Here is a 19,300-nt window from a genome sequence, read left to right on the forward strand (position 1 = left end):
AAACAAGTCCTTCAACACTTCCAGGCAGGAGTTCTAAATAGCAGGGTTCTCCTGGATCCATTGATGATAATCAGCATTAACCACTGTTATATGACCTGGTAGGGTTGAGACTGGTAAATATTAAAGTAGTATTAAGGGTTGGGGCGCCTGTGTGGCTCAGTCAGTTAAACATCCAACTCTCCATTTCAGCTCAGGGTATGACCTCATGGTTTGTGAGTTCAAGCCCCACATAGGGCTCTGTGCTGTCAGCTGTTTGGGATTCTCTGTCTCCCTGTCACTTCCCTGCTTGTGCACTCACGCTCTCTCTCTGTCTCTCAAAAATAAATAAACTTAAAGAGTTAAAAACTGTCAAAATTTAGATTAAGCTTCCAGTAAGACAAATTCTTCTTGGGAAAATAACATCTCTTAATACTGAGGTGCAGCCATAAGACATGACCCCTAGTCCTAGCTTTGTAACTGACTCACCATGTAACTATCAATAATTCTTTTCAAATGTTCTAAATTCCTTACAATGAGGATAGTGAGATACGGTATCTCTACAGTTTTTTTCCAGATATAAAAATCAAAAAAGAGGGGCGCCTGGGTGGCGCAGTCGGTTAAGCGTCCGACTTCAGCCAGGTCACGATCTCACGGTCCGGGAGTTCGAGCCCCGCGTCAGGCTCTGGGCTGATGGCTCAGAGCCTGGAGCCTGTTTCCGATTCTGTGTCTCCCTCTCTCTCTGCCCCTCCCCCGTTCATGCTCTGTCTCTCTCTGTCCCAAAAATAAATAAACGTTGAAAAAAAAAATTTTTTAAGAAAAAAAATCAAAAAAGCGTGTTTAGAAATTAAAAAAAAAAAAACAGGTGTTTCTTTGTTTGCAAAATTTAACTACATAAACAGACATACATCTCTTTCCTGGGTGATATATCATGTTTCTGAGAATCCCAGAAGCCTTGCTGAGTGAAGCTAGTTGTTAAACTGCTTCCAATAATTATGTTGTATTGGGTATGTGCTTTTAGGATCCTTAGCCCTGATTGCGCTTCATCAGCATCCCCTCCCCCAAATATCCTGATGGACATTTGGAATGTCAACATTGTAGAGTTGTTCATATATGAAGTTGTTGATCCGGGAGGCTTCAGACACTTAGGTGTTTACAGTAGGAGGCACACCACTGTTCCTTAATTCCACCAAACTCAGCAAGAAAAGTAATTACTGTCAACCATCTTCCTATGAGAATTTCCTCAGGCACTCTCGGGTCATCAGAACCCAGACAGGGAAATAACATGGTTTTGCAATCCCATTTGCACTATAGCAGTGTTAACACTTGTTTAATATGGGGAACTATTATGTACATGCACTTTCAACTCCAGCAGAAGAAAGGATGGTATTTATCCCCCCAGGATATGGCAAAGCAAAGAACACCACACATTTTCACAGACTAACAAATGCCTTTGGGGTCACAATTTCGGAACTGATCCTCCTTCAGCATTTTTAAGAAGTAAAACAAACCCTAGTTTTACCCTAGGTAATGAGTTCTGTTGGCTTTTATGAGTTTAAAGGATAAGACTTGAAGTATAATTTTTTCCTAGCATTCCTTAGATTTGTGAAAAGATTTTTAACACTGAAAGCAGTGCTTCAGAATTTAGTCTTGGTAAGTTTTCTCTCATTTGCCATAACCACTGCCCCAAATTGGATTTATGGTGGGCAACGAAATAAAGATTTGTACATGCTTAGCAATAATGATTATTTTATAGCGATCCACTTTGTCAGATTGCCACTGTGCTTGAACTTATTAGATTGTTTCATTAGATCTTTCTTTGATTAAATGTAAAATGATGTCATTTGTAAATTTAACTTACTACAAACTAGAAATTCTACTGTTAAACATTTGTTAAAGTGTCATTTCCACAAATTCCTTCCTGTAGAGAATGAGTCAGTTTTATCATAGTGACTTAAATACCATGAATGGCTAAAGAGGCTTCTATGTTCAGTGTCTAGGACTCTCTATACAGTGAATATTATCAGCATATATAATACAGTCCTAAGTATAATCCTTTGTTGATAATTTAGACCTTACTATTAGATTAAGCTGATAAGCTGGGCAAGGCTTAACATAGTACAGTCTCTAAAGTTAAAAAAAAATTTCTAGTACAGAAACTAAACTGATTTTTGTTGACTTCGCCATTTAATCAGTGTCAAAAACATTTCATTGACATTTTCCCTTTAAGTAAATAATGAATTTTCTAAAAAGCAATCTTTATGGAGGGACGCCTGGGTGGCTCAGTCAGTTAAGTGTCTCACTTCAGCTCAGGTCATGATCTCATTGTTCATGAGTTCAGGCCCCACATTGGCTTTCTGCTGTCAGATCCTCTGTCCTCCTCTCTCTTTACCCCCCCTCCCCCACCACTCATGCTGTCCCTGTCTCTCTCTCAAAAATAAACATTAAAAATATTTTTTAAAAAGCAATCTTTGTATATTAATACAATATGTGAATAGCTTAACATGATGGTATTTTGTTTAGCAATATGTTTACTGGAAGGATCAGTACACTGAGAAGAGATTCACCACAAGAAATATCACAATTGTCATAAAACTTCCCCCCAAGGTCTAGATTATAACCAACAAATTTATCTTACCGCCCACCATGGTAAGAGCTGGGTAAACACCATTTGTTTGCTTATTTACATACCTGAACAAATATTTTTATCTCCTTCTCTGTATGTGACGTTTTGTTAGATGATGGGGATGTAACAGCTTTTAATCTAATTAGTTTATGATCTAATTAGGGGTTAATGGATGTGAATTAAGTCATCAAACAAAAATAAAACACAGTACAGAGGTCCATTTGAGTCTGTGATGGGGATTTGATCAAATCAGGCAGGTCAGGGACTGCTCTCTGAAAAAGTGATACTTGAGCTGAGATCTAAGAATGGGTTTGGTTAAGTGAAGAGCTTACCAGGCAGATACAGCAGTGTTGACATGCACACACCAGCAAATGACCAGATAGCACCCCCGAGCACTCCAGCACCCCCGAGCTGCTGGAGCAGCAGCCGTGGACACACTCATGCAGACAGGTTCAGTAGCAGGTGTGTGGTTCTCCTACTGCTCATCTCATTTGAATAGTGCTCAGCTCAGCCTCAGCCAGGGCTGGACCAGAACCGGGGAGAGGGACCCTGAGCCTTCAGCTTTGCATCGTTTAACCTGTATGACTTGAGAAGCAACAGCCTGTCTCCTGATGTGAGATTTGCCACTGCTGTCCAACACCAGTGCAACTTGGCAGAGCCTTGGCACGGTGTTTTTGCTTGGGTATCACTGGCCCTCCTCTGGTATAGTGTGGAGGGCTAGAGTCCAAGCTTTGAGGTTGATGAGAAGTGATTGCCTTAAGTGCTGGGCTTCAGCCAGTTTCCACAGAGTGTTTCTGGGAGTCCAGCCCACAAGAGGCTTGATTAGCCCTTCCTCTCAAGCATCAACAAAAGTCCTTTGGTAAACCAGAGGAGAATAGAGAGAGAGAATAGAGAGTAGAATAGAGAGAGAATAGAGAGAATAGAGAATAGAGAGTAGAGGGGACTGCCTTTTATGACTATGCCTTGCATACTGCTCTGGAGGAGGTTTAATGCTTTGGAGGTGGAAGAGGTGCCTTGGAATGATGAGGCCCACATATGTCATAGCCAGTTGGGTGGAAAGGTAAAGAGAGTGGGATGGACACTGAGGGAGTGAAAGGACACCACAAGTTTTCAGTGAAATGTTACATTTGTCAAAAACAGTGACTTTACATTTGTACTCAACTCTGTATTTTTTTTAAACCCTACCTAACAAATTTAATTAAAAGAAAAAATATGGAGTGGTCATATATCGTTAAAGAAATGAGAGATGAGAAAATCTGTTCTAGCTGCTGAGAGAATAGATCTTACCTTTTCCTACCACAAAAGAAGAAATGGTACCCATGTGACGGAGGTGTTAGCTAACACTGTGGTGGTAATCATTTTGCAGTATGTAAGTGTATCAAGTAATCATGTTGTATACCTTAAACTTGTACAGTGTTATACATCGATTATATCTCCATAAAGCTGAAAAAATTTAAACAATGAAAATAAAAATTTAATCCGTGAAGAGAGGAAAGAAAATCTGCTCTGTCATGTAGTAAATGAACCACTTCTGACTAAATACATGACTGGCTGGTTGAAGCAAAAGCAATACATCAGTCAGACTTTTCCTGGTTCTCAAATGAGCTAACGGATGAAATTAAACTTATTGATGAATGTGTGTTCTGTTTGAGATAACAAATGGCTTAATGAGTGAATTATGGTTTCAGTGACAAATTCTATCAGTTCATCTTTTAAAATGCAGTTCCATTTAATTATAGAAATGTAATATTTTACTGTAATATTATACCTGTTTAAAGACACATTACTTCATGGTGGTTAAATTTATTTCTCAAATGTACCTGGGAAATTTTATCAATATGATCGTTTGTTCCTAGGTATTAGCATGTTTGTTTAATTAAAATACTTTATTCTGATTATACAACATGTAATTAATTTTCCATTGGTTTTAGCATGTATTTAAACCTCTAGGTTGAAATATTTATTTTTGAATATTCTGTGAATAAAATGAGTAAATTCCATGGTCAAAAGGCAATTTGGTTTTCCTGTTATAGAATAATTTTGTAAACCTGCTTAGTTACCATAAATCATCATGTTCTAATTCTATGCTAACTGCCATTCTTTCAAAATCAACTAAAAGTTCATTTTCTTAACTTTTTCAAGATCCATCTTTCAGTACTTCCCTTATTCATGCTTTTATGTTTTGAGCCTTTCTGTGATTATTTTTTCCTCTCTTTCTGCCCCTCCTCTTGCTTTCTGAAGCCATGTCCCTGAACCTGAGGATTATGGCTGCTCTCCTGATGAATGGTAAGCTGCATGGACCTTTCTGTCTCATTGATTCCTTTAAGAGATTTGCATTTTGTTGTTTTGATAAACACATTTCACTACTTTCAGGGGGGAAAAGCATTATCAATAAAATAGGGTAACAATGCTGTGAAGTATGTATTTCTTAAAATCCATCAAATATCCTTGACTTCCTATTGCATAACCTTTAGTCATGTTACAAACATTTAATTTAATGGTTAGGCCTGCTAGAGTTCTGCATTATGTATCTGTAATAAAGTCTGTAATGATCAACTTTGGGTCCCTGGGCTGTGAACTAGCTGATTTCAGTTGGAACTCAAGAAGTTTGATGTTTTTTAGCGCAGCACTGCCACCTTCTGCTGCTATTTACGTACTCTACAGAGCCACAAAAAAGATGCTATTGAAACCTACCTAAGAAGTGGAAATGCTCTTCACATCTTTTCATTCGTTTGCTAAATCTAAATGAATATGGGCTAGAAAAGGAATATTTTTAAAATTAAATGTCTGGGACAAATGTTGGAAGACTAATGCTACCAAGGACTAAAGTTAACTGGAATCTAATTAATTTTAGAATTAATTAAAGATGGCATTTTATAGTTTTAATTTCTGGATTTTTGTGTTCCCTTAAACCACCCCCCCCCCATGGATTTACATTTTCATTTAGAACAGTATAAGTTTATTTTGCCGTTTCTATAATTCATCATGATTTAGTGGCCAATGAAACTTCAGAAAACAGGTTCTTTTAGTGCTGGTAACTATAGAAAACATTGTGGTTTTATAAGTGGTTATATTTTTATTTTCAGGTTATGTGTGTGTTTTATGATTTAACCACATTTCCAATATGCATGGAAGTCCAATAACATTATTTAATCTTTTTCAACTTGAATTTTATTGCAATAAAGTGGAGATTTGGTAACAATTTGCAGTAAACCTCATACCTATAATACTGATAGAGACAGCTGTTTGGTTCATGTGATAACTGATGAGTCATCACATCTAAGCTCATTGCTTGGAGCGTCTTCCAATTTCAACACCTACACACAACTGAATAATTTTTACCATTTTTAAAAATATTCCAAGGCTTATTACTTTTGGTAGATAATTCAACTTTAATGCTGTAGATATTCCCTTTTGTTGAATCCTTCGAGAATGTAGTAAAATTTTGACTATCTTTTTATTTGTTGTTTTTCCGTAACAATATAATTCTATTAATACTGTTCACTAGTGTAGAATCTATACACATTTTTCTAAGAAAGCTCATTTCTTCTTTTTTTTTTAATGTTTATTTTTGACAGACAGAGACAGAGCATGAGCAGGATAGAGGCAGAGAGAGACAGAGAGAGACAGAATTCAAAGCAGGATCCAGGCTCTGAGCTGTTGGCACAGAGCCTGACGTGGGGCTTGAACTCACGAACCATGAGATCTGACCTAAGCCAAAGTCGGACGTTTAACCAACTGAACCACCCAAGCGCCCCAGAAAGCTCATTTATTCTTAAGAGAAGGAAATTACCATTACCATGTTTTCATTAAGATTGAATGGAAATGTTAAAAATTGTTGTTTATTTACTCAGGTCATTTAAAATATCCTACTTTCAATAGAAGTTGTTTTATTACTTTTATCGCTATTGGAAAGAGAGGATGGCATATTATCTAGTTAACTTCTTTTTGTAAAACACCCTTTTGGAAAATGTGATATTTGATACTCTAAACTAGATAACTCTAAGAAATGCCAGATTTTGCATAAATTGTATGATTCCACTTAAATATTAGTATTTTTAAAAATAACCATAGGGAAGGCATTTATCACCTTGATAATAAGGTGAGCTTTATTTTAAATATATGCTTAGATTCCCCATCTATCAGGTAGTTACCTGTAGACCTGCAAAGATGAAAGAATAGATGGTACTTGAGTCTCTGTTCTGTCCCGGCTTTCTGCAGTGGTCAAGGATGCAGACGTTGGATTCTGACCACCCAAGTTCACATCCTGATCCTACCAGTGCCCTTGAAAAAGTCACCTAATCTCTCTGCCTGCCTGTCCTCATCTGGCAGAATTTGAACATCATAGGGAGGTTGTGAATATTGAGTGAGTTCTGTTTTTAAAGTGCTTAGAATAGAGTCTGGGCATAGTATACTCACAGCGACTGTTAGCTCTGATGTCTCTCATTCAATCCTGATGACACATTTGAAGAGTTGTGATTGACGTGACCATATTAGAATTGGTGAAATTTAGGCAAAGTAACTTGCCCCAAAGTACACAACCAGGAAATGTGGAAGCCACAGTTAAAACCTCACCCAGCCTGGTTAGACAATAGGTGCTAGTCACGTTATGTCCTATAGAACTTAAAGAATTTTGGGGCGCCTGGGTGGCGCAGTCGGTTAAGCGTCCGACTTCAGCCAGGTCACTATCTTGCGGTCCGTGAGTTCGAGCCCCGCGTCAGGCTCTGGGCTGATGGCTCAGAGCCTGGAGCCTGTTTCCGATTCTGTGTCTCCCTCTCTCTCTGCCCTTCCCCCGTTCATGCTCTGTCTCTCTCTGTCCCAAAAATAAATAAACGTTGAAAAAAAAAATTAAAAAAATAAAAATAAAAAGAACTTAAAGAATTTTAAAAACATATGCTTTTAGAGCACAAAATATCCTTACCATTTCAGGCTTTTTTTTTCTTTCTTGTTAAGGTGGCAAGAGCAGGTACAATTTAACTGTTTTGTGAAAAGTTAGCACAGGGAGCAAAATTTTGCACATTCATAAGTGTGGAATCTCCCCAACCTCATCCACTTGATTTTATGTTGCCAATAATACCAAGATCAAAAGTGTGATCCTGAAAAAGAAAAAAAAAAAGTGTAATCCTGGTTGAATCTTATGCTCCAGGCATCTGACCACATCTTCATGATGCTGGTCTTCAAGGATAAGCTAGAGAGTGTAGATGAGTATATAAACCCAAAATCAAAGTTCATTCCTGTCTGTCAACAGCTTCACATTTCAATGTGAAGTTCATTGAATTCCATATATAAAACCTGTAGCCAGTATATATTTTACTGCCCTCCTTGAACCATATTCACCACAAAATGTCAAGTTTAAAAAACACATAATATTTAACACTTAAATGTATGTAGATGATTGTACATTTAATGGAATTTGAAGGCAAACCTATAATACTCTCTTGAGAGTATCTTCAAACACATTCCCTTGACATTAAAGATAATGGATGACAGGTGTAGCTTCACTCACTTAAATATATTAGTGTAAATAGTTTACAGAGATAAGATCATTTCCCAACCAGTAGCTACTTCAAAGTTGGTATGGTTTTTTTTTTTGTTACTGCCAAGTATCGTAAGCTAACATATAACCTTACAGAGTAATTCTTTTCTATTAAAAATCTACCAATGGAAAAAAAGGTCTGCTTATTCTATTCATGTAGCCCTAAGATATGATTATTTTTCAAAACTGTATATTTCCATAGCCATTTTTTTCTTTTCCTAATGTTCACTGTGGAAAATTTCAAACGTAAACAAAAGTAGACAGGTTACGCATTCACTCACTTCAATAATAACGTACTCAAGACCAATTTCATCTTTACTTTCCCTCACCATTATTTTGAACCAAATCCTAGATAACATATTTGTTTTCCTTAACTATTTAATATAGATCCCACACTATTCTGGTATATTTTTAAGTTAATGCTAATGAAGATGATTCTCCAGAAGGATTCCCTTATTGTATTTTGTGCTTAGTCATTTCACTGTGGTTATTAGTATTATCATAATATCAGTAGATAGTACTATTTTCTGGTCTTATTTTCTCATTTTCTTCTGATATATAATTATGTATGGAATGAGTGGCATTTATTTTTTCTGCTGCAGCAGCTAGACTCATGAAAACATTCTTCCCGGTATGACTGTATAATAATGAGATCTAACACATCCAAATTAGTGTTAGTCTTGAAAGTAGTTACGTTGACAGGTAATTTATTTATTCCAATGATGCAGCCGTTTCACAGAATGTTTTTGGAACTCCTCCTTTGTAATTGCCTTCAAAAACATTTTGAGCCATATGGAAAAGTAGGTCTTACTACTTTGGTTAAAACCAATGTCCAACAAATATATTATCGAATTCTATCACTTATTCATATTCCTGGACTTGGCTGGACACGACTCTGAATAACAAAGTCCTTTTTTTTTTTAAGTATGAAATTTATTGTCAAATTGGTTTCCATACAACACCCAGTGCTCATCCCAACAGGTACCCTCCTTAATGCCCATCACCCACTTTCCCCTCCCTCCCACCCCCATCAACCCTCAGTTTATTCTCAGTTTTTAAGAGTCTCTTATGGTTTGGCTCCCTCCCTCCCTAACTTTTTTTTTCCTTCCCCTTCCCCATGGTCTTCTGTTAAGTTTCTCAGGATCCACATAGGAATGAAAACGTATGGTCTCTTTCTCTGTATGACTTATTCCACTTAGCATAACACTCTCCAGTTCCATCCACGTTGCTACAAAAGGCCATATTTCATTCTTTCTCATTGCCAAGTAGTATTCCATTGTATATATAAACCACAATTTCTTTATCCATTCATCAGTTGATGGACATTTAGGCTCTTTCCATAATTTGGCTATTGTTGAAAGTGCTGCTATAAACATTAGGGTACAAGTGCCCCTATGCATCAGCACTCCTGTATCCCTTGGGTAAATTCCTAGAAGTGCTGTTGCTGGGTCATAGGGTAGATCTATATTTAATTTTTTGAGGAACCTCCACACTGTTTTCCAGAGTGGCTGCACCAGTTTGCATTCCCACCAACAGTGCAAGAGGGTTCCCGTTTCTCCACATCCTCTCCAGCATCTATAGTCTCCTGATTTGTTCATTTTAGCCACTCTGACTGGAGTGAGGTGGTATCTGGGTGCGGTTTTGATTTGTATTTCCCTGATGAGGAGCAATGTTGAGTATCTTTTCATGTGCCTGTTGGCCATCTGGATGTCTTCTTTAGAGAAGTGTCTATTCGTGTTTTCTGCCCATTTCTTCACTGGATTATTTGTTTTTCGGGTGTGGAGTTTGGTGAGTTCTTTATAGATTTTGGATACTAGATCTTTGCTTGCTATGTCATTTGCAAATATCTTTTCCCATTCTGTTGGTTGCCTTTTAGTTTTGTTGATTGTTTCCTTTGCAGTGCAGAAGGTTTTTATCTTCATGAGGTCCCAATAACAAAGTCCTTTCTAAAAATTAAATCTCCTTTTAAGCGATTGTAGTTTGCAACCGATAGCATCATTTAAAAGTAGGAGGTACAGAAGTCTAGGTGGCTCAGTCCCTTGAGCTTCTGTCTCTTGATTTTAGCTCGAGTCATGATCCCAGGATAACAGGATCGAGCCCTACATCAGACTCCGCATTCAGCATGGAGCCTGCTTAAGATTCTCTCTCTCCCTCTGCCCCTTCTCCCCTGCTCATGCACACAATCTCTCTATATATAATAAAATAAAGAAACTTAAAAGCCAGAGGCGCAGATCCTTTCAAAAACTGGTGCTATAGTCACACTACCTTTGTCTTCCTGTGTGTGCACATGTGTATTATATGTATGTGCATAATGTATACATTTAGTGTAGGCTGTGGCTGATGTGGATTTTATTCTTGTTTTTAATTTTTAATTTAAATTTTATTTTTTAAAGTTCATAATGCAGTGACATGTTGCAAATTCAAATGGTATAAGGAAGGGAAGATTTTCCTCCTTTCTCTCTCTCTGAGCCCTTCATTTCGCCTCCTGGAGGCCGGCAGTGTAATCAGTTTCAGGTGTATCCTTCCAGATCTGTTCTACATATATACATGCACGTATTTTTTTCTCATGTATTTACAGAAAGCAAAGCATACTATATGCCCTGTTTTGTACCAGCTTTTCTTTTGACAGTGCATCTTTTTGGTTGGTCCAAGATCAAATGAAGAGATTCCTGGTTTTTGTATAGTATTCGTTATGTGGATGTACCACAGTTCTTTAAAGCAACATCTTTCTTAGTACTTGAGTTATTTCTAATCTTTTGCTATTAAAAAAATGTGCTGCGAAGAATGAATTTGTACGTACATTTTGCACTAGGTAGATAGCTAGTGTAAATTCCTAGAACTGAAAGTACTGGATCAAAGGATACATGCATTTTAATTTTGGTAGAAATTACCCAATTGTCCTTTTGAGAAGTTATGTCAATTTTCATTCTCACCAATGGTATGATTTATCTTTTTCCATAATCACAACAGCACAGAATTGTCAAACTTTATTTCTGCCAAATTGATAAATTTAAATTTCATTTCTCTCATTTTCAGGTAAACCGGAGCTTGTATTTAAAGCGCTCGTATTTCCTCATCTGCTCATTGTTCTGCCATATTGTTGATCTCTGTCATATTGGTTTCTGGGAGTTCTTTCTATTTTACAGAAACTGACCTTCATTATATGAGTTGGAAACAGTTTTTCCCAGTTTTTCATTTGGCTTTTGATTTTTGCTTGCAGTAGTTTTTGCTCTGCAGAAACATTTAATTTTATGCAGTCAGATTTATCTACTTGTTTTGTGAATTACGCATGTGATACGTAGGCATTTCCCACTCCTAAGTTATTTAAAAAATTTTCCCCTATCTTTAGTATCTTTATTAAATTTTTCATCCATCTGGGGTTTATTTGGTTTAAGGTGAAAAGTATGGCTCCACCTGTTTTTTTCCTTTATTTCTAATGACCTTAGAAAACATTGTAATGAGTGTTGAATTTTTTTTTTAATTTTTTTTTTCAACGTTTATTTTTTTGGGGACAGAGAGAGACAGAGCATGAACGGGGGAGGGGCAGAGAGAGAGGGAGACACAGAATCGGAAACAGGCTCCAGGCTCCGAGCCATCAGCCCAGAGCCTGACGCGGGGCTCGAACTCACGGACCGCGAGATCGTGACCTGGCTGAAGTCGGACGCTTAACCGACTGCGCCACCCAGGCGCCCCATGAGTGTTGAATTTTTAAAAAATGTCATAGTCCATGTCATATATGAAAATAAGTAGTACTGACTGAAGCCATATACATTCTAAATTTTCTGTTAATTTTTATTGCTCTAGGGGATCTTCATTTTTGTATACTCAGGGAATAGTTATTTACAATGTATCCTAGTTTTTAAAGAAGCCTTCAGGAAGCTACCATTTATGTGGCATTGTGGGCCACCTGCTTCTTATTCTCCTTACCTTAACGTTACACTCCCTATCTTATTCCTTCTTGCAAAACACCATAATTTGTCTCCTTGTGTGCCTCATGCCAGTTGAAAATTTCTGTGGAAAAATCTAACAAAATGTTGACTTGACATTTGTATTTGTGAGCGGTTTGCTGATTCATACAGTTTTGTCAACTGAGTTTAAATTCTCACTTTTACTTTTAAGGCAGTTGGTTCTTATTTTGAAATGACATGAGCCTTCTAATTTTATGTTTACTTTTACTAAAAGTGAAAGTTTTGTAAGATTTCAGAGAGGAGTAGTGAGAGCTCCATGCCTGAGTTATCCAACCCAGGCTATGTGGATTAGCAGATGATTTATTTGTGGTTTTTATGATCTTAGAAAAGAAGCCACTTCCTGGTTGAAGAGTTCTTATTTAGCATTATTCATGGTAGAAGAAGCTTCATTGGTAAATGGAGGGTAGGATGTGTGCGTGTAAAGATTTCAATTGCACATCTAGAGTTATTTGTTATAAATACATTTGAAAGTTGTATCAATTATGGGAACTGTGATTTATGAGATTAAAGGGTTTCTGTTGAGATTAACAAGACATATCTTCAGATTTGTGAAAGCTTTTAGTCTGGAATCCTTTGGAAAGAAGATAGGCCTCCACATGCAAGATGTTACTATGATTATTCCTTGACATTTCAATTTATCTAACAAATAAGTAGGAATGTATAACTAACAACCATTAATGAATACATTTTAATAATAGGGAGACTTTATGGAACCTCAGAAATAAACTGTTTTTAAGAAATGGTAGTATTTGGAGGAAAACTTATGTCAATTTTTTATGTTCCCATTGATAAATCATTTAAAAGTTACTGGATTTTTCCCTCTATCTTTAAAACTAGAGGAAAAGTAGTAATGTGTTTATTCTGTCTCCTAGGGATGTTTTGAGAATTCTAAACTACTACATGCTAATGAAGATGTACTATATTATAATTTTCATAATTAATAGATCAAACTACTACATGTAAATGGAGCTGTATTTTATTATAAACGTTCTAACTTCCTCCTTTGGTTTATGGGAAAAACATATTTCATTGATACTGTGTATGTTTCATTATTTCAATTTCTTTTTTTCTTCAATTTCTCCTTCCTTTCAAACTGCTGGATTTAAAATACGAAACTCTTGCTATTTGGCATATTGGCATTGATAATATTCTGTAACTTGTAAAAATTGTGATTAAGAGCTTTCTGGGTTATAGCTATTTATTACTGGATACATATTTTTTCTTGGTGAATTCCAGAATTTTTTTTTATGCACAAAAGGTTAGATGTATATATTTTCACTGAACCATTGCAAAATACACCCTTTAGGTTTGACATTCCCACTTAAATGCTGCTTGTTCTTTTAATCTCAACATCTTGATATTAAACCACATGGCCATGAGATTAATAATAGCTAGATTATAGATGCAATTTTTATTCCATTTATTTCATATGTAGTACATAAGTGTTTGCTCATCCAACGATAGCCACACCACAAAAAAATCCCATATATTTTTATGATTTGTTCTTCTTATATAGACACAGAACAAGTGATATATACATAAATATACCAGATATCTGTTAGTGACAGATGTTGATAAGATATATAAAAAGCTTATTGCTTATATTTTTATATTCCATATGATAATTCTATAATGCTAGCCACTACAAATAAAGATTTCTCATTGGCTAAAGTAAAAGAATCAATATTGTTTTTTATAAGAACTTGATTCTCAAACTCTAAAACCTGGAAAAAATTAACGGGAGTAGAAGAAATTAAATTCCAGGTACTTTAAAAGTTTTATTACTTTTTTAAAAAGTTTTTAAACTTCATGTGGCCACAGTATAATTTCACTCCAGAAAAATGAACTATAAAATACTATTTTTGGGGCGCCTGGGTGGCGCAGTCGGTTAAGCGTCCGACTTCAGCCAGGTCACGATCTCGCGGTCCGTGAGTTCGAGCCCCGCGTCAGGCTCTGGGCTGATGGCTCGGAGCCTGGAGCCTGTTTCCGATTCTGTGTCTCCCTCTCTCTCTGCCCCTCCCCCGTTCATGCTCTGTCTCTCTCTGTCCCAAAAATAAATAAACGTTGAAAAAAAAATTAAAAAAAAAATACTATTTTTATTATACTGCAAAAGTCCATTACATTTTAGAATAATTGAAAATATTGTATGATTCAATTATGAAATCTTTGATATCTGGAAATGCAGACTATATTGAATCTATTAAGGGTTTGCATAATGATTTATTTAAAAAGTTAGTCACAAATAGAACAATGACTTGTATCAATGAACCAGTTTTGCTCCATTTATTTTCCCCTTCAGGCAGAGCTCACAGTTTGGAGACGAAAAAACATTTAGTGATTCATCATTGTTGGAAAACCTCCAAAATAATCATGTAAGCAACATAAAACCATTATCTTTTTGTTAATGAGTAAAAGCTAATGAGTATTTTTCTGGATTATCGTCTCTCTTTATATATTCTTTTTTTTCAGGATCATTTTTAATACTTACCAAAATCTATTGTTATTAAATCCTTTTACCTGGTCAACACAAATTCATGGTTATTAGAAATTCAGTTTTAATAGTATTGTTAATCAATATTCTGTCTTTTCAAAATGTCTTATATTAAATAATTATAGAACTCTGTATGAAACAACTCACTATTCACCATTTCAGAATATCTGTAGAAATGGTAGAAATGAATTACCTGCTCAAAACAATAGGCGAGTGCCAACTCTGTACAGTAAGAAGTCCAGATACCTGCTGCTCAGAGTGACTGCTTGACTTACGAAGTTATTGTCACTTATAAAAATTCTGTCAGATCAAATGATACGGCTTCCTGAAGTTGACACCCCAGAACTTCATCAGTACTGACTCATCACCCCAGCCCTCATCAGTACTGACTTCTAGAATATATCCTGTTTGTTTTCTTTCCTTCCTTCTCACTTTCACGACCCTCGTCCAGACTCCCAGCATTCCCCAGCCAGTCTCCTTGCTTCCATTTTTTTTTCCCCTCCAGTTCTTGCTGTGCATGGCAACTGGAATCATGGAACTGGAAGTCACTTCCATCACTTCTCTGTTCAAAACCGTTCTCTGGCTTCTTAACTCACAGCCATACACGGTCCGGCCCCTACCTAAATCACCAACCTCGCTTGAGCTACTCTTTCTTTCCCCCAGCCCATACTGGCTTCTATTTTTTCAAACACACTTCATTCTTTCCTTCTTTAGGACCTTTTCAGTCATGTCTGATTCCTGCTTGATGCAAAACTCCTTGCCCAGTTCTTCATGAGGCCAAACGTCATCAGACTGGCCCAAATCACATTACATGATATTTGCACATTCTCTCCTTTATGGTCCTTTCACACTATAAATAAATATTTGTGTATTTATCTGTGTTCTTTCTTTCCCACAAGTTAAGCTTCATGCAGCAGGGACCATGTCTGTTTTGTCTACTGTACTAGCCTGAGAACAGATTTTTCAAATAATGTTATGATTTACCCTTCCAATCACTTCAGTTGTGCTTTCGTTTAGTTTGTTGTTTTTTGTTTTGTTTTGTTTTGTTTTTTGACCAAGACCATAGGAGAATATTTTTTATTTGATATTTCTTTTCATCGGGGGCCAAACAGGAAGATGTTTAATTTAAAAGATCTGACTTCTTGGGGCGCCTGGGTGGCTCAGTCAGTTAAGCATCTGACTTCGGTTCAGGTCATGATCTCACAGTCCATGAGTTCGAGCCCCCACGTCAGGCTCTGTGCTGACAGCTCAGAGCCTGGAGCCTGCTTCTGTGTCTCCCTTTCTCTCTGCCTCTCCCCTGCTCATGATCTGTCTCTCTCTGTCTCAAAAATAAATAAAAACGTTAAAAAAAAATTTTTAATTAAAAAAAATAAAAGATCTGACTTCTTTTTTCCTATATGCTCTAAGTTCCTTGCAGAAAGGATCCACTTTTATGTCTTCCTCAGGCTGTAAGAATCCATTGTACATAGTAATTGCTCAACAAAATCTTTGTATTTAGTAAAACATGTTTCAGATTAGGGTTGTAATTTGTAGAGAGAGGGAGGGCAAAGCTTTACAGAGAGGTATCCTGCCATCATCACCGCAATAAAGTGGTGGAACCCTACTAAGATCAGATGCCAAAAGCTTAATCTAATCAAGATTTAGAACCAGGTAAATGAGCATTTTAGAATTTCTCTCATGTCTTCTAAGGGCAGGATTTGACTATATCTACCTTTTTCACTGTGCTGTTTTTATTTGGTACCACCAAGTTGTCTTATATAATTGTTTGAAAAATTAATGAAAGCATGTAGGAAGGAATGATTTTAAAAATACATTCATAGTAACTGTTGGCTTCTTAGTTGTCTATGCCCTCACACCTTCAATGCTTTACAGCTACAGTCTTAATAGGCATGAAGTAATATTGCTATCGTTAGTGTCAAAATGTTTAGGTGAAAAAGGCTGAATTATGTGTTTATTTCTTACAGCCAACTGCACCTATAATATGTGAATTTCTTACAATGATGGCTGTTTGTCACACAGCAGTGCCAGAGCGAGAAGGCGATAAGATTATTTATCAAGCAGCATCTCCAGGTACAAAAGAAGGAATTATAATATATTTTTTCAGTGGAAAATTGTTCTGAAATTTCAGGTTGTCTAGAAAAAAAATCAGTTTAATTTGAAAATGAAATAACCAAGTTATGGGGTTTTTTTTTATTAAAAAAATGTGTTTACTAATTAGAAAAACTTGGCTTTCAGAATTATATAGGTTAAAATATGTAACTTCATATATGTAACTTTTGGTATATGACATAACTTGTGTGGAAATTTGAATAACAAAATTCACACAAGTAAAAAGTACTAAAAAGTACTCACACATAGTAAGTTCTCCCTTCTTTGAAATAACAAATTTGCTTTCCTCTTTTGGAAATGGTAATCAAGGAGCTTGAGTATTTCTTTGGATGAAGAAAATTCACACATTTGAAAGGGATTCAATAAAATATGTATTAGCATGGTTATCAATATTTAATACTTCAGCTTAATTTTAAACCTGTTTTCAATGTAATTAGGCAGTCAGTTTGATGATTGCAAGACTTTAGGAAAGAAAGAATATATTTTAAAGAACTTCATTTTAAGTGTTTTAGCTGTATTCTAAACCAGCACCCATGACCTTGTAGAATGTACCAAATTCCTAAAAGGCATAAAAAAATTACATCTCATTTTGATGTAGTATGGTGATGAAAGTAATACATGATAAAATAAAACATCAATTCATTTATATCCATTTCTTTTTTTCCTTTGTCCAAGTTTCTCTTTTTTTTAGAGTTGGCACACAATGTTATATTAGTTTGAAGTGTTGACAGTGCATTTATATCCATTTAAATTGAATCCTCAATTAGTATTTTTTTTTACATTCAGTGTTTTAGGAGAAAAGCACAAATGCTAGACAATTTTGTGCATTTGTTTTGAGAAAGGTTTTCTAGAGAATATGTGGAACCAAAGGTACATTTAAATTTTCCTTCTTAGCTGTGTATGACTAACAGTAAAATATGTCTCCTGGTTCTATAGATGTCTCAGATCCTTAAGATGATTCTACTCATTCCTTTGGCATTGTCATATAATTTTAAAAGAAATGGATTTCAATAACAGGGGCCAGAATAAACAGAATTTTAATTCTTTTAAAATTAAACAGAAAATATATTACAATAATGTGTTTCTCTTGTACTGGGGATAATTTTTCATCTCACCATGTATTTGCTTTCATGTGTTTTCCTAAAACAGATGAGGGAGCACTGGTCAGAGCAGCCAAACAACTGAATTTTGTTTTCACTGGAAGAACACCTGACTCAGTGATTATAGATTCTGTAAGTTATTTATTTTTAAGTCTCTTTTTCATCAAAGGAATGACATATGCATAACTTCAAAGATCAAATCATATCAAAGGATCATAATAAAATAGACGTTCCTTACTCTAATCCCCTTCTCCAGAAGCAGCCATATCTCTTTCTTCAGGCATGTAAAAATCTCATATTTTCAAAAGCGTATGGGATTAATGATATAGGTCTTGATTCTTCACTTTTAAACCTATCTACTGACTTTGTCTTCTCTTAGGTTAAATGAGGATTTATCTCTCTTGATTCACTATCCCTTCCTGATATTACTGTAGTTACATGACAGTTTTTAGTTAAACAGGTATTCAGACCCAATTTTTAAAATAGGCAAAAGACTTGAACAAACATTTCACAAAAGAAGATATATGAATGGCCAGTGAGCACATTAAAAAAAAAATCATTAGTGAACAGTGAGATTCAAATTAAAATCACAGTGAGATGCTATATACCCACCAAAAAGGCTAAAATTAAAAACACTGGCAGCACCATATGTCAATGAGAATGTGGCGCAAGTGGAGCATCCATATGTTAGTTGATATGTTAAATGGCGCAAGACCTTTGGAAAAACCCTTAGAGTTTTCTAACCCAGGTAAACCTGCACCTGACCCAGCAATGGTACTCATCACTCATAATGACCCAGGAGAAATGAAAGCATGTGTCCCCAGACATCTAATGGAATGTTCATGGCAGCTTTATTCAGAGTAGTCAAACGGTGGAAACAAACCAAACGTCCACCAACAGGAGAACAGGTAAACAAATTGTGACATACACATACAATGAAATATCCAAACAGTAAAAAGGAAGGAATTATTGATTCATCAACAACATGGGTGAATCTCAAAAACACCATGTTGAAGCAGAAGAGGCTAGACACAAAGGCATACATGCTCTCTAGTTTCATTTATATGCAGCTCGAGGGGCACCTGGGTGGCTCAGTTGGTTGAGCGTCCAACTCTTGATTTCAGCTCAGGTCATGATCCCAGAGTCCTGGGGTTGAGCCCCATGTTGGGCTCTGCACTGAGTGTGGAACCTGCTTAAGATTCTCTCTCTCTCTCCCTCTTCCTCTGCCCATCTCCCCTGCTCACACACTCTCTCTCTAAATTAAAAAAAAAAAAAAAAAAAGACACACACACACACACACACACACATATATATATACAGCTCAAGATCAGCAAAAGTGATCGTGGGGATAGAATTCAGAACAGTGATTGCCTCAGAGTCAGGGAGGAAATGGATTGGAGGAGGGCACAGCAGTTTATGGGGTGATGGGAATGTTCTCTATCTTGATTGGGGTGGTTCCACAACTGTACCATTGTCAAATGACACAGTTTTCAC

At 36.2% G+C, this 19,300-nt stretch overlaps 1 protein-coding gene across 6 annotated transcripts in view; it reads left to right on the plus strand.

Annotated features, from left to right (window-relative positions):
• ATP8A1 (ATPase phospholipid transporting 8A1) overlaps positions 1–19,300 on the plus strand; it is a 232,249-nt gene that overhangs the window by 87,993 nt on the left and 124,956 nt on the right. For 5 of the 6 annotated variants that reach the window (XM_047855524.1, XM_047855525.1, XM_047855527.1 and 2 more), the window contains 4 exons: positions 4,844–4,888; positions 14,406–14,478; positions 16,562–16,667; positions 17,856–17,938. In XM_047855524.1, coding sequence (XP_047711480.1) covers positions 4,844–4,888; positions 14,406–14,478; positions 16,562–16,667; positions 17,856–17,938 — 307 coding nt within the window. The remainder of the gene's footprint in view (positions 1–4,843; positions 4,889–14,405; positions 14,479–16,561; positions 16,668–17,855; positions 17,939–19,300) is intronic. The other variant, XM_047855526.1, reaches the window with a different exon arrangement.

The sequence above is a fragment of the Prionailurus viverrinus genome, chromosome B1 (genome assembly GCF_022837055.1).
Source record: "Prionailurus viverrinus isolate Anna chromosome B1, UM_Priviv_1.0, whole genome shotgun sequence".
In the NCBI taxonomy this organism is placed as follows: Eukaryota; Metazoa; Chordata; class Mammalia; order Carnivora; family Felidae; genus Prionailurus; species Prionailurus viverrinus.